Raw genomic sequence first — 15,936 nt, 5'->3', positions numbered from 1 at the left:
ATGTATGTGGAAAATATGCACAAAACCTGTCAATTAATAAACCAGCATTTAAGAATTTTAAAATTTTCACATAACGAAGGTATTCCTGGAAGCGTCAAGGTCTGTCGTGTCTTCAAGGTGTCTCTGAGACAGTGGTGGGCAACCTTTTTTGTGTTGCGACACATTTTGATGGAATGGCTCGATTAAAACCGTATATGATGTATGGTTCATGATGGGTCATGTGCTGAACCGATGTGCAACGTTTAACATGGATATGCCACTTGTGATATGGCTGTGCGACATGTGACATGGCTGTTCGACATGCGACATTTATGTGCCATATGCGACATGGATGTTCCATATGCGACACGGATGTTCCATGTGCTACAAAGATTTTCTTTGTGCGACATGAATGTGCCGCAACATGGCGCAACACACAGGTTGCCCACTCCTGCTCTAAGCTGTTCCTTTATTCAAATAAAGATACATTTCGCGTGATAATTGCATAGGAGCATGATATACAGCAATTTATAAGACAGTTGATACTTTTTTGGCAACCTTAAACAAATCGACTGACTGTATATTTTAGACAAAAACCTTATGCTGTGATTAATTCAATCGTATGATAATTTATAAAACATGATTATATTTTAGACCGAACAAGATGATAATTATCACACCCATACGAACTGCTTTTTTGGCATTCAAACTAGTTATTTCAATCGCATTTAAGATCTCAAATCAATCATTTGAGATTAATTATCTTGGCATGGCTGTAATTGCTTGATATGATCCAAACAGCGGAAAAAATTACAAGAATTAAATTCTAGTTCTAATCATTTTTTAATGGCATAGTTGTTGGCACTGTATGTAGTCGCTGTTTTGCAAGACAATACTTTGTTATAAAACAATTAAAATTAAATTTTTTGAATTAAAACTAGTAAATGGGGATGTTTGTAAATGATGTTGTGCATGTAGATGACACTATGTCACGACACTTGTGTCAGAACATCCTAGCGACTATGTTGTGTCGCTTGACACCAGTGTGTTGTGTCACACCAGCGTGTTATGGCACATCAGTATGTTGCGGCACATCAGTGTGTTGTGGCACATCAGTGTGTTATGGCACATTAGTGTGTTGTGGCACATTAGTGTGTTATGGCACATCAGTGTGCTGTGGTACACCAGTGTGTTGTGGCACACCAGTGTGTTATGGCACTCCAGTGTGTTGTGACACATCATTGTGTTGTGAGACACCAGTGTGTTGTGGCACATCATTTCTTAAACACCCCAGTTAACTAGAATCGCGAAAAAAATAATGATGAAGAGAGATAATTACGGCAAATAGTCTGGTAAACTGTCAAATTCTGAATCATGGTTTTTTTTTGTTGAGTAACAGAGTCTGACATTTAAGAATTGAGACTTTATAACATGCTCATAAAAGGAAGCATTTAACAAACCTGTCGGAATAGTTTCAAGCCACAATTATCCTTTCATCCAATGTCTAAAATATTTTATGAACACACAAAAAATTGTTTTTCATCAACTTTTTGCAATGTAGTCCAAAGGAAGAAGCCGGAAATTGCTTAATTAACGTTTAAAAATATTTTAAAGCTAGTCTGAAGAGAGATTTTTTGAATTAGCAGAAAAAAATGACAACAGTAATGAAAAGTCAGACAAATAATTGCACCAATGGCATCGCTAATTTATGCTGTCCATCAAAAGTTGAACAGCAGAATGGTGTACCGAAAAAAATTGTCAAGGTTATCGATCCACTAAACAGAGAAATGAATGGAAAAGGACCTCTAAAATCACCACCTCCGCCAATTGTCAATAGCAATAGCAATAGCAATAGTAACAGCGACTCAAATACACCAGCTGATTTATTTAGCAATATGAAAATAATTGAAGATGAGAGTTCAGCACATGGAATTAAATTAACTGATGTAGGATTACCACATATATCCGTACAGACAATTGAATGTAAAAAGAATGAAAAGCCTCAAACGACAATTATAATCTATAAATCAAAAAATGGCAATCGTGCCCCAACAGCTAAAGTCATCATGACAAAGGTTTTAAATTTCAATTTTTCTTACTTACTTTATTTCTATATTTGTCCATCATCGTTTTGTTATCTTTTGTCAGTGACTGATACGATTTAATTAACATACACATCAAATTTTCAGATTATATTCCATTTTACCTATTTTTCTCACGTATTATGTGTCTATATTTGTCTTCCTACGTCTATAAAATCTCTGTTTGATCAGTGTTGTTCAAACTGTGTGTAGCGGCACATCAGTGTGGTATAGCACATCACTGTTACATGCAACATCAATGTTTCATTGTACATCAGTGTCTCTTGGTGTACCAGTGTGTCATAGCACAAAAGTATGTTGTAGCACAACACTGTGTCGTAGCTTACCAGGGTGTCATGGCACACCAGTATGTTGCGGCACATCACTCTGTTGTGGCACACCAGTGTGTCTAGGCGCATCAGTGCATCTTGGGACATCAGTGTGTCGTGGTACACCAGTGTCATGATACATCAATGTCATATAGCACACTAGCATGATATTGCCGAAAAGTGTTTCGTGCCTCTTCAGTGTGACATAGAACACAAATATGTCATGCCACTCTAGTGTGTAATGGCATCCTAGTGTATCATTGTACATCAGTTTATCACAAAGCTGTGCCATGACACAAAAAAGGTTGAACAACACTGCCTCAGATATATTTAGATTATTTATGTGCGTAAAAACATACCTAACCAATTCCACCGATAGTCATTCTGACTCAGTTCAGGTTCACAACAACAAACTTTTTTTGATGACGACTGTTCCGTTGTTGTTGTTATTTTTTTTTTATTTCTTTTTTTGTGTCTCTCATCAAAAAAAAATCTATTTTTATCTCAAAAAAGAAATATATTTTTTTAATATTTTCACATTTGGATAAATTTAGCAGTTTTAAAAAATAGAGGAGCAAAATTTTTTATTTATAATATGAAGGAATTACATACTCGAAGCATCTCTTGAATGCTAGCCAAATAATAATAATTACCTCTCTTTCATGCACGCTATATAAATTCCATCTTTGTCTCTTTCACGTTGCTTGTCAAATGCAATAATATATAGACTATATAGATACGATTGCACCTCACCTAACACATGTAGACACGGAATGTAAGGTGAGGAGTAAGAAGCAAATTTTCGCTAAAAAATTTGGGGCACATAGCTAAACGACATACTGACAGTGACAGATTAGCATTTCGGTACACTTATTTGATAATGATATAACGCAACTGTAACGTATTTAGCAGGGATTGCGAATGGATTTTTCTGTTAAGCAATTGTCATGCATGTCTCATTATGTGATCTATGGGAGATAATTTGTCGACTTTGTGGATTGTTTCTTAATTGGTTCATGGTTATGTTAGTGATAGGGTGTCCAACTGTGCTGTTTCGTCAGTTTCAAGTGGCACACTGCGACATGTCCCAATATTTCGATATTAAAGCACTGTCATGGACAGGGATTGATACTTTGCTCATAGTCAATTGCTAACATGACCATAAAATAGATTATACTGCATTCTATATCAATCTCCCATCCACAGCGTCTCTAAGACACTCTGTCACAAGCAAGTCTTCATGTCAGTCTCCTCTGTTGACTCTGTCACAAGCAAGTCGCCATACCACTCTCCTCTGATGACTAACATGTGTCACACGGCTTCATATCTACAATCATCTCTCCACAAAACTAGTTCTTCAGGATATTAACCTGAGATGAATCAATCTTCATGACACATCGATACAAAGGGTTATTTAATTGCATCTTGCGGACGTTGTTACGATTAAAAGATGATAGCTTCATTCGATTAACACTTATGTCATCATAACGGTGTCCTTATTATGAATTAATTAGATGATTCTTTGTGTGATGGAATGTGTCAATAGTGTGGTGTGGCTAGGATGGCATTGATGACTGTTTTCTAGAATTGTCATATTAAGAGAAGCTTCTATTTTCTGGATATTCTGGTATGTTCTCTAATAGACAATGAAGATGACTGATAGAACTTGATTAGAACTGTGGCTTTGTCACGGTGTCACATGAGTGTGCTCAAGATTTGTTAGGATTCCTATGTCACGAGACAATGACTCGTATGTCACCGTGACCAAGACTTTTATGTCACTGTGACGATGACACATATGTTATTGTGGCTATGACTCTTGACTATACTCACCGTGACTACGATACATAAGTCACCGTGACAAGGACTCTTATGTCACCGTGACATAAACATGGTTGCAGTGAGTATGTTTACTATATTTTGAGGAACAACATGCTTAACAGCATCAAAAGTGCATTTTATAGATCGCCAGTCTACCTCAGACATTTAAGCACTCAATATTTTCAAGCATGTCGTCAAAACGCACTTGCGTGACACTCACAATCACTAATGTTCTTCAACAGTCGACTTGCTAATTACAGTTGCCATCAAATCCACAACCCTGAGAGCACTCGAACCACATTGAGCATCTTAAATGACAAACCTCAAAATTATTGACAAAGATGTCTTTTTACATCCATAATGTGACATGAATGACAAACACAAAAAAAAAGTTGCAAGCAATTTTCGACTTAATATTTGTGTAAATGCACAATTGCAATGCATGTTGTGTCGTTTATGTCAAATTTGACATTTTACATGACAAACAAAGATCGATTTCTAAATTAAAATATTGTAAGCAGCGAGAAGCTGCGACAAATTCGTCTCGAATTTTGCAATTTCGTTCGGCTTCAATTCTTTTATATTGTTCAAGGTCTCGTCTTCAATTCGGTCGTATGTGTGTGTCTGACTATAAGACTTTTAATTGCAGAATCACTTTACAAATACGCATTCACAATTACAGTCAACAGAAAATACAGCCACAAATAATAATAGTAATAATAAGGAATCAACAGTCATAAATTTAAGTACGAATATGACACCGACAAGTTACAGCAGCAGTGGGAATGCAAATAGTACTTCCGCAACCGACAAAATAACAACAATTGCAACTCCTTCATCATCATCTTCATTTATCGACACATCAATCTTTACAGAATCATCAGATACAGCTGAATTATTGAATAATGCACTTGAAAATGACTTAATTGATCTCACAACAAATTCAATTACAAAAGTCTCAACAAATATGCCAGCTGATGATTTATTTACAGCTGATATAGACTTTATGAATAATTATCTTAAAAGCCTTCCGGATTATAGTAATGTGAGCAATAATAGTAATAATAATACGATTAATAATAACTGTAACAACGTCCAACAAATCCCATCGACTGTAAAGCTACGCGAACATCCAAATCCAAAGCCATTTCAAAATGCCTTTACAGAAACGCACGTACCGTTACATAATCCATCATATCAGAAGCATGTAAGTCAAAGTCCACAGTTTCATAGGAAACCCGTGAGGATACCGCTGTCAAAGTCAAATTCAATTCATACAATCACAAAGCAAAATATAAGCATGAAAAGTTTTGGCAACATGCAGACACAGAATGGCAATAATCAAATAAATTGCCATGAGAAAGACTCAAGTGAGGATGTACAGAATAATAATAATGTCAGTAGCAATAATAATAAAATAAGTCGCAGTACATCATCAAACTCGATGATTAATGCAAATGATCCGAATGTTGGCACGGCAAAGGAAGGAACAGATTTTATGGGATTTATGAGAAAACCGTCATCATTAATGAATATATTTAAGAAATTAGGTGGATCACATAGTAACAGCTTCTCGCCACAGCAACAGCAGCAACAAAATAGTCAAACATCAAGTCACGACAATCCATCAAATGATTTACATAAAAGCAGCAAGACGCCATCTGTCGAACCAAAGAAATCAATCAGTGATTTTTGGCGTGATAATGTTTCATCGACTAACCAGCATACGCCTAAGTTTGGATGGAATTATCATAAAATAATACCACAATTTAACCATAAAAGTAGTCAGCCAATACAGCAGCAGCCACAACAAGTTCAAAGCAGTACAAAACCTTTCCCTTCGCCTTCATCTGCAAAGCGCAAAATCAATGTCACGAACAAGAAACCAGAACAAGTCGCAACTGTATCAAATTCCTCATCTGTGGCTACTACTGCATCAAGTCCAATGCCGGCGACAACGACAAAGCCGCAACCAACAAAATCGCGCGATTCACAACCAAAAAAGGAAAACATTTCAATACAGGAAAGTCCAAAACAAAGACATCAATTACAGTCACAATCAAGTCATGATAATTTGACTAAGTCATCAAATTGTGAACAGCAACGACAAGAATTCCAAAAGCATAAGTCATTCTCATTGAATGATAATCATCAAAACAATAGCACAGCTGCTAATGGCAGCAGCAAACAGATTAGAGAGAATTTGAAATTAGCAAAAGAGGAATTTTTTAAAGGTGGCAGCAATAAAGATGCCAACAATAACAATGGCTTTAAGCCATCACAAGAATTGATAAAATCATCATCAAATTCACACATTTATATGAATGATCAAGATCCAAATTATTATAAAAATTTACATAAGATTACAAAATCATTAAATAATAACGTGACGAATCTGATAGTCAGCAAGCCGCCAAATCAGCAACAGCAACAACAACAACAACCTCCAAATACACAAAATCAACCAATTCCATTGCATAAAAGCGTATCAAATTCGTCCGTACCAAATTACATTGGACATCATCATCATCATCATCATCATCCACATAACTTCCATCATCATCCACAACAAGTCTTCTTTCCACCACCAGCACCAGCCAACTTTCAACCATCATCAGCACCGGTTCATGCACCGGCTTTCATATATCCAGCATATCCATCGACACATGATATGCAAATGATACAAAAATCAAATATTCCAATATGCTATAAATATTCACTTAATAAGAGTTCATCGAATTCATCAATGGGACCAGCTACATTTGGCTTCTATAGTCTTAATGAGAAACCGGCTTTTACGACACCAACGGGTGTTCCTGTATTATGGCCACAACCGACACAATCAACTCAACAGTCACAACAACATCACAACCACAAATCACATATTAATAAAAGTTCATCGAGTTCATGCATATATGCAAAGACATTAAGTCAACCAGCACACCTATCGAAAAATAATGGAATATTTTCGAGGTATAAGCCAATCCTTTCGGATGATGATGATAACGATTCAGACATTAGTGATGATGATATAAGTAAGCATAGTAATGTGTCATATGTTAATAATGTCCCAGCACCGCCGCCATTTAATCGTAAGAACTCGATGCCTAACTCGTTAATGACGGTCGCTAATAGCAGCAGCAACAATAGTCTAAATAATTTTACACCATTTACAAAAATCAGCACGATACAGATACCAATAAATGGACAATTACCGCCACCATTTAAGACAAAGAATGCAGCATTGGCAATTGAGAGACAGGATGATCATCAAAAGCCTGTAGATAATAACAAGGCTGTAATTACAGAAAATGATCATCATCACCAGCAGCAGCAGTCACAATATCATCACAATAATGATGTACAATCCTTACCATCATCAACCGTACCATCATGTACACCACAAAGTCACATACAATCACATCCACCACAATCAACAATTGCTACTGCCGTAATTCAAGCTAATAATATTTTCTATAATCTTATGTCAAACCCGTTGACCGCGACACAAAATGCAATTGCCATTAATCAGCAAAATAATAATATAAAATTACAACAACAACAACAGCAACAAAAGTCACAACAGCGTCAACAAGATGGTCACCCGCACAGTACTGGAACATATTCAAGTGTAGGCGTGATCGGCGGAGAGCAAATTTATACTCCTTATACGAAATATTTATCAGACAGAAAATATTTTGCCGATTTGAATGTATGTGGCGAGAGTAATGTACAGTCAGTAACACAGCCATCGATCGAACAGCAGAGGCGTAATTCTGGTCCATCGACATGTAATAATAAATCAAAAATTCCAATGTATATTGAGAATAAATCGAAGCAAATTAAGGAACAACAACATGTACCACCAGCTGTTATCAATTCAAATAATTTACATACACAACAAAATCAACAGCAGCAGCAGCAACTGAATAGTAATAGTAATAAGAAGGAGGATGATGATATTGATATATTAAGTGCATTCGATCCCTTTTATGTACCAACGACAGAATCAAATGTATCATCAACAACTAGCAATAAACTTCATCAATTACTATCGTCTGTGGCCAATGAGCAATGGACTGACTATAATAAATGTGATGCATATGGCAGTGATCATCATTTCTCTACAGAAACTGCAGAGGTAGTTTCATTATTATATATTGTTAGTTTACAGGGGTGTATCTAATGGATGTTAGGGATATTTTGAATAGATTTATAGCAGTGCTTCTCAAAATTTTGTATGGGATTCATTAGTGTGTCGTTGAACACTTCAGGTGTGTTGTAGCACGTATGGCAACACACAAGATACTCGAGCAACACAAACTAGGTGTATGGTTGCTGTGACATAACCAAGACACTCGATTGTCCTGACAAAACCAAGACATCCGGTTGTAGTGACATAACTAGGGCACACGGTTGCTGTGACAAAACCAAGACACCCAGTTGTCGTGACATAACCAAGACACCCGGTTGTCGTGACATAACCAGGACACCCGGTTGTCGTGACATAACCAAGACACCCAGCTGTCATGACACAACCAGGACTCCCGGTTGTCGTGACATAACCATGACACCCGGTTGTCGTGTATAAAAGACACCCGCTTGTCGTGATGTAACCAGGACACCGGTTGTCGTGACATAACCATGTCACCCGGTTGTCGTGACATAGTCAAGACACCCGGTTGTCGTGACATACTTAGGACACCCGGATGTCGTCGCATAACCAGGACACCCGGTTGTCGTGACATAACCAGGGAATCCGGTTGTCGTGACATAACCAGGGCACCCGGTTGTCACATGGTTGCTTGGTTCCCGGTTTGCCATTCGGAATACATGGCTTACTGTGTCGCACTCAAAAGAGCTTGAGAAGCACTGTCATTTGGTAATCTAAGAGAGTCTAGAGGCAATGACCTCAAAATTCTGCACCCCCAGATACAACCCTGTAGCTACAATTTTTTTCACTTCTTAACATCATTGCTGCTTGGATGGATTAAATTATAGCTTGCATACTTAAGACTTATTTTTTAATAACAATAGTTATATAATAATATTTTTTCATTACTTTTTTTTAATGCTTTTACTTATAATGTGATTTAAAATGAGTGCAATTACTTTATTATTAAATCGCTAGGCAGAGAGCAATCTCGCGTACGGAGTCGAGAGAGTCGATTTTTATTGCTTTATTCATTGGATAAAAAAAGGCTCGATTGATGGAGTTGTTGTTATTGAGAGAAGCTGTCTTTTAGTTCTTTTAATGTCCTTGGGTAAGGTTTCATACTTTTTTTAATGTGTTTTAAGATCAAGGGAGCGTTTCTTTTTGCTTATTAAGTAAGGGATAATAAGACGTGTTACTTAACATTTTCTGTCTTACGTGATTGATCTTGTTGGATATATATTGACCATCTGCTGGGTTTTTATGGCTGTAATTATTTGTTTTTAATAGTCATCGATTAAATGTTCTTGCTCACTTATATTGCTGGCTGTATAGATCAATTTTAATCCATGACCTTCCTTAGATGGTGTTTGAAGTTGGTCATTATTAGCCAATTTACAATATCAAATGCATTACTGTATCTATCAAATGTTTCATTTCTTGAGGTTGAATGTTCTGTAACTTGAAGTACAGAACGACACAAATATTACATTAAGAATCAAATGGAAGCTGCACAAATGGATCCCAGAGTCTTTTTTAGTGCCTATGCCTACTTTGTGTCGCTCTGGAATGCAGTCAATTTTATTTGTTAATTCCTTAGTTGAATATTGACTCTTTTAGACTTTCTTAGTTGTAAAACAATTTGAGATCCTATCCCGAGCAACATAATGCAGTTAAAGTCAGCAATTAGTACCGTAATCCTAAGCGACCCAAATGGACAATGCTCCATCAAAGTTGCATTTATCAATGCAAAATTAGAGTCAACCCCCTTTACACGCGGAAGTCAGATGGTGTTAACGAATGCAACAATGCAACAATCCTTTTTAAGTTGCATCACTCGGGTTAAAGCTTTAAAATTGGCTCTAAAACTGTGATGATGCAACACAGTTGCTATGACATTGGTTTGCTGCTGAAATGACATTAAAACGTTAGAATGGCATGTAGGTGTCCTGACGAGAATGTGAAGGATGTTATTTTATAGCAGTGTGTCGCTCAGGATAGCTTTCTATGGGTCTTTTGCAATTGATTCTCTATAGTTAGCTTTACACGATCGGCACAAATTGGCATATTGACATGTTGATAACACAGTGGCTATGTGACATTCCACTTAAAACCAAGTGACAGCCACTTGTTGAAAGCAACCAAATTAGACAATTGGGAGTCACTTACTTCTTAGCATACTGTTGCTTAGTCGCTTTGGTGACAACATTTCGGTTGATGCCTGACAATTAATAAATTTGAATGTTTTCGTCAAGTGGCTGCCACATGATTCTTGTCGCTTTGTTGCTGTGGTGGCAACATTGCAATGTGTGCTGATTAGGTTGCATATGTTGCTCGGGTTTTTAAGAAAGTTCTCAAAATAAATCTTGCTTACCTTAAGAGTCTTCAAATTATATCTCCCACAAAACAGCAACAACTCTGTCTCAATCACATCAGTTAATTATTGCTATGATAAATCCTGTCAAAATCTGCCTATTAATAAGGTAAATGATGCTCATCAATATTCACATCCGAATTTGTTAATTATTAATTAATTTAATGAAGTGACAAAACCAAAATTTTAAGTCATTTAAGTTCCTTTATCCAAAATTATATTGAAATAAAGTCTTTAAACATTTTTTGCTGTGTTTTCTGCTTGACTGCTTTCTTTTGCCTTACAAAACAATAATTCATGATTTTTAGACCTCGAAGACTGAGCAACAAAAGATTTTGCTGCAATTTATTAACAAAAAATATGGAAAATTTTACACTATCTAATGCCGACATGCTTGATAATTTACACAATCATAAATGAAATTGATTGATCATGCCTGAATGATTTAGTTTTGGCAATAAAAAAAACAGTTTTGATTGCGAGTGTCATTTGGTCATCAATTGAAGTGTCAGTTTATTGCCTTTTTTGTTTTGTGCTGCTTAAGATATTTTTTTTTGAATGTATTTTAGAGTAGTTAGTGGATTTGATTGATTTATATTGTGATGTTGTTGAATGGAAAATTTTTGGGAATTGCTTCTGATTTTTATGATTGGGGTAAATTTGGGATAAACTGCTTGATTGACGATTAGGACCTTCTTTCCTACAGATCAATTGTGATCCATGACCTTACACATGATCAGGCATGTGATAAGAGTCTGTTTAGCATTAACTATGCTCAAGTCATCAACTGGTACTGAAAAATTACTCTTAACCAAGGGGTTGAACTCCCGTGAACTTGTGGTCTGACAAGTTTTTCCATACAAACTTGCGGTTTCACAAGTTTACCAGTTTTATCAAGCGAACTTGCAAACTTGCAAGTTTACAAGTTTTTTTGAATATAAGAAATGAATAAAATATGTTAAACCGTTATAGATTGTCATTTGAATTTTTTGTAACTTTGATGATTTTAGTTAAGATTTGGCGATTTTTTTCGACAAAAACAGAATGATTTTTATGATAAAATAAATTAAAATGAAGCAAATTTTAGACTGTATTGCTTACAGAAAGTACCTAAAGAATCAGAAGTGGTTTTTCCTAAAATTTTGGAGATTTTTTATATGAAACACTTGTTTTTATTCCCGGAAATATTATAGGAGAACGACAACTGAACATAAACATAAGCTTGGCCTACCTGCTGAGCCTGATTCCTCAAACATTTGCCAAGCGAAGCTTGGCTACCCGCGAGATTTTTATGGGACGGTGTGAATATATCCGCATTGGACCCGATACACCAGTTACTTACTGGATTACGTTAAAATTGATTATTAGCCCTCAAAACCTTAGAAAGTGAACGACCACATTCCAATGTACTTCAACCTAATTATTAAGATATTAATTGAATTAAATTCGCTTAAATTTTCATAACTTTGTAAATTTACTGAAAAGTTCAAAATTGAAGAATTTTGACTACTTTATATGGCTAAATTATAGTAAGAATATAACACGGAAAACCATACATTAAGGTCTCAAACCAACATAATATTGGTTTAAACAGTTTTCAACTTTGAATTTTTAAAATTTTAAAAAAAAATTATTTTTTCAATTTTCAAAAACTTGTGGTTTTACAAGTTTTTGGGAACAAACTTGTGAAACTACAAGTTTTACACAGAAACTTGTGAGTTTATATGAAACTTGTAAAAACTTGCAAGTTTTCGGGAGTTCCAACCCTTGCTCTTAATTATCCAAATCTAGTTATATGACATGCCCTAGTGTAGTGTTGTTCAAACTGTGTGTTGCGACACACTGATGTGTCGCTGAAATTTTTTGGTAATGTCATAAACCACATGCCGTGTGGTAATTCGATTGTGGCTTACCACCAAGGTGTGATGTGGCACAAAAGAGCTTGGACAACACTTTAGAATGTTCATCATACCAAGAGTGTAGCCTAATGCACTATAATTGACAGGACTCTTTAATGGAGAGTCTGTCGTGGCGCCCAGACTCAAAAGATACGTCTTATTAGATTTGTTGTGTCTGGGTTCACTAGAGTCTGTCTTTGGATGGTCTGACTCTGGATTTAAATCCAATTTATAGTTCCAGTTGCAAATAATCTGTCGCAATAATTCTGACTTATTCTTCAACTTTAAATCATTGATAAACGACAATTTACGCTAATTCTGATCATTAAATTGAATGATATTCTCTTAAAAGAATAGATCCGACATCATATTCCTAAAACACATGTAAATAAATGTGATGTAGCAGCTCCTATTATAAAATTGAATAAAATATATTATTTTGGATTAGATCCATAAATTTAATATTTTTTTTCTTGAAATCATCATTTAATCTGAAAGTTGAAAGACAGCTCGTTTAGGTTGCTGATTTTAAGTATATTGAGATCATTCTTGAAGTTTTGCCTTGAAAGCATGTGATGAGGGTCTAAATGTTCTGGAATTAATTTGTAATCATTTAACCTTAAAATTATGAATTTACCAAGAATTTGTGTCTAATTTAATGAAATTGCGCAGTTTTTAGCGACTGCTTAGTTCAAAAACCGTTAAATTTTAGTTCAAAATGAAGAATTTTCCCGCCATTTTACCATGCTTTCTTTGTTTTTATTAGATAATTATTAAATATTTTTATCTAGTTCACATCAAATTGATGTACTTAACAGATAATAGTGGAATAAAACACTAAATACACTTGAAAGTCATGTTTTAAAGAGTTTAAAAATCTATAAAACCAAAATCTACTCAAATTTTCCTCAAAAAACTCTTTCCCGTCAATTTTTACCTAAAACTTTCAGAAACCTTCGAAATTTCTCGAAAAAACAAGCTAATTACCGTCTAACACACCTCATATCATGTGAATGCCTCAAAACCATGAACTTCTCATCTCCTATTATTCATAAACTATTGAAGCACAACGAGAAACATCGCATTGCTCCAAATCCATAATTTCACTTTGAAGCAGTTGTGGGCAATCTGTGTGTTGCGGCACACTAATGGCACACTATGAGCCGCATGCCATGTGCGGTTTCAGTCGTGGCTTACCTCCAAAGTTTCGCTTACCACTTAAGTGTGGCGTGGCTTACCATCTAAGTATGCCGTGGCTTACCACCTAAGTGTGCCGTGGCTTACCACTAAAATCTGCAGTGGCTCATCAATAAGATGTGCCATGGGATACCACCAAAATGTTCCGTCGCACAACAAATGTTGCCCACCACTGCTTTCAAACCTCAACAATTTACTTATCATAATTTCTTCTCAAAATTATTTATAATAACACACATATATGTAGTAATAATGATAAATAGAGATCATCATAAATTATCAAACAATGCCGCCTCACGAGCTTTGTGAGTGGAACTAATTGCTGTTGCGATGCAGTATGCATATACATAGATGCTGAGATCATGTATGTAGATCAGTGGTGGGCAACTTATGTGGTGTGGCACATTTTGGTGATAAGGTTAAACCAAAATTGCACGTTTTTGTGTCACACTGATTGCGACACACAAGTTGTCACACATAGAATGTGTCGCGCACACACACTACACACTAATATGTCACGACACACAAGTTGCTCGTAACTACACTAATGTGTCGCGACACAAAAGTTGCCTAACACAATATTAACGTGTCGCCACACACAGGTTGCTCACCACTGATACATATATTATAAAATATAATAATTTAATGCATATTTTATTAAATAATTTAGATAAATTTATACAGAAAAATTTACCTAATTGCACCACATTTTAATTAATTAATTAAATACACATTGATTAACATAAATGGAAAATGTGGGCAGTTAAACAAAATGTGGTGAAAATGTGTGTTTAATGATCTCGACCAGAGATTTAAAAATGTACAAAAAAAATTTTCACGTGGTTAATTTCACGAATAATTAAGCAAAAAATTATGAGTACGAACAGCAACAATGCTCATTTTGTTTCTGTGTTTATGGTAGCTGAAAGCCACATGTATAGAACATACACACCACATCCTATAACATCATCATTATTTATGTGGGTGTGTCAATTGCTGCATATACAATTCTTATGTATTTATATTACGTACACAAGACATATCGTAGACTTCTTATTGCATGCAATGATGATGAAAAAAGAGAAAATTGTTGTGATATACTTTAAACACATCTTGTGACTCTTTGCATGACAATAAAACATACATAATGTTGCTGCAATGTTGCACGATTCGTAATGATTATTATTATAATTTTCCTCATTGTTTCGATACTTTAAGTTGGAACATCTGTTTGCTTAAATGATCTAAAAAATTTAGACTTCACTTCCGCAAAAGACATAGTTTAGTGATCATTCATTAGATGTTTGTGATCGTTGAACTATGATGTGGTTTTGTTAATGTTAGGGAAATGATTTAACGGTCAATTTGAAATTTGAATTAATGATGCTGAAGAAATTTTAATTTTTAATTACTGTTAAGAAAGATGCAAGAAATTTGAATTTTAAATGACCGTTTAATTTAGAAATGATCAAAGAAAAAGATGCAAAAAGATGCAAAAAATTTGAAATTTTAAATGACCGTTAAAAATAGAAAAAGGTACAAAAAAGATGCAGAAAGTTTGAATCTTGAATAACTAGTTCAAAGAAAGTGATGCAGAAAATATGAACTTGAAATGATCGATGGCTGTAGAATGAAGCAGAAAATTTGAATCTGGGAGATGACTGTTAAAACAATTCATAGAATCTAATTTACTCAAACTTCAATTTTCAAACCATAAAGTTTATTGAAAGTTCAAACTTTCTGCATATTTTTCGCATCAACTACTGAATTTTAATAACGGACTTTGAAATTTTCAAATTTTTTGCATCTTTTAAAAATTAATTATGGAATTTTAAATCATAACAATCATTGAATATTCAAAAATTCTGCATCGTTTTGAATACATTCTGCATCTTTTTTGAACAAATTCATTCAAATTTCAAAAAGTCGTTATTGAAAACCTCATTAAATTCCCAATAATAATTAAATCTTTGCAATAAATTATTAACTATCCACAAGCATTCACATCATCCCACAAGCACCGACAGTTGATTTACCCATTCATGTTTGTACTCGTACATATCATTTAAGATAATTTTATTTTTATTATTTGCTGTCAATGCAA

General features: G+C 35.0%; 1 protein-coding gene across 5 annotated transcripts in view; it reads left to right on the top strand.

The window, feature by feature from the left end:
* The window catches only part of LOC139099995 (uncharacterized), a 42,904-nt gene that overhangs the window by 6,414 nt on the left and 20,554 nt on the right, over positions 1 to 15,936 (top strand). For 2 of the 5 annotated variants that reach the window (XM_070652587.1, XM_070652601.1), the window contains exon 2: positions 4,893 to 8,351. In XM_070652587.1, the coding sequence (XP_070508688.1) occupies positions 4,893 to 8,351 (3,459 nt within the window). Of the gene's footprint in view, positions 1 to 1,593; positions 1,926 to 4,859; positions 8,352 to 15,936 lie in introns of those variants that run through there. The other 3 variants (XM_070652580.1, XM_070652593.1, XM_070652573.1) reach the window with 2 other exon arrangements.

Source organism: Chironomus tepperi, unplaced genomic scaffold, assembly GCF_022539635.2.
Source record: "Chironomus tepperi strain 1889 unplaced genomic scaffold, CSIRO-AGI_Ctep_v1 contig_8, whole genome shotgun sequence".
In the NCBI taxonomy this organism is placed as follows: Eukaryota; Metazoa; Arthropoda; class Insecta; order Diptera; family Chironomidae; genus Chironomus; species Chironomus tepperi.
Note: the sequence above shows the minus strand (reverse complement) of the source record. Positions and strands in the feature narration are given on the sequence as shown.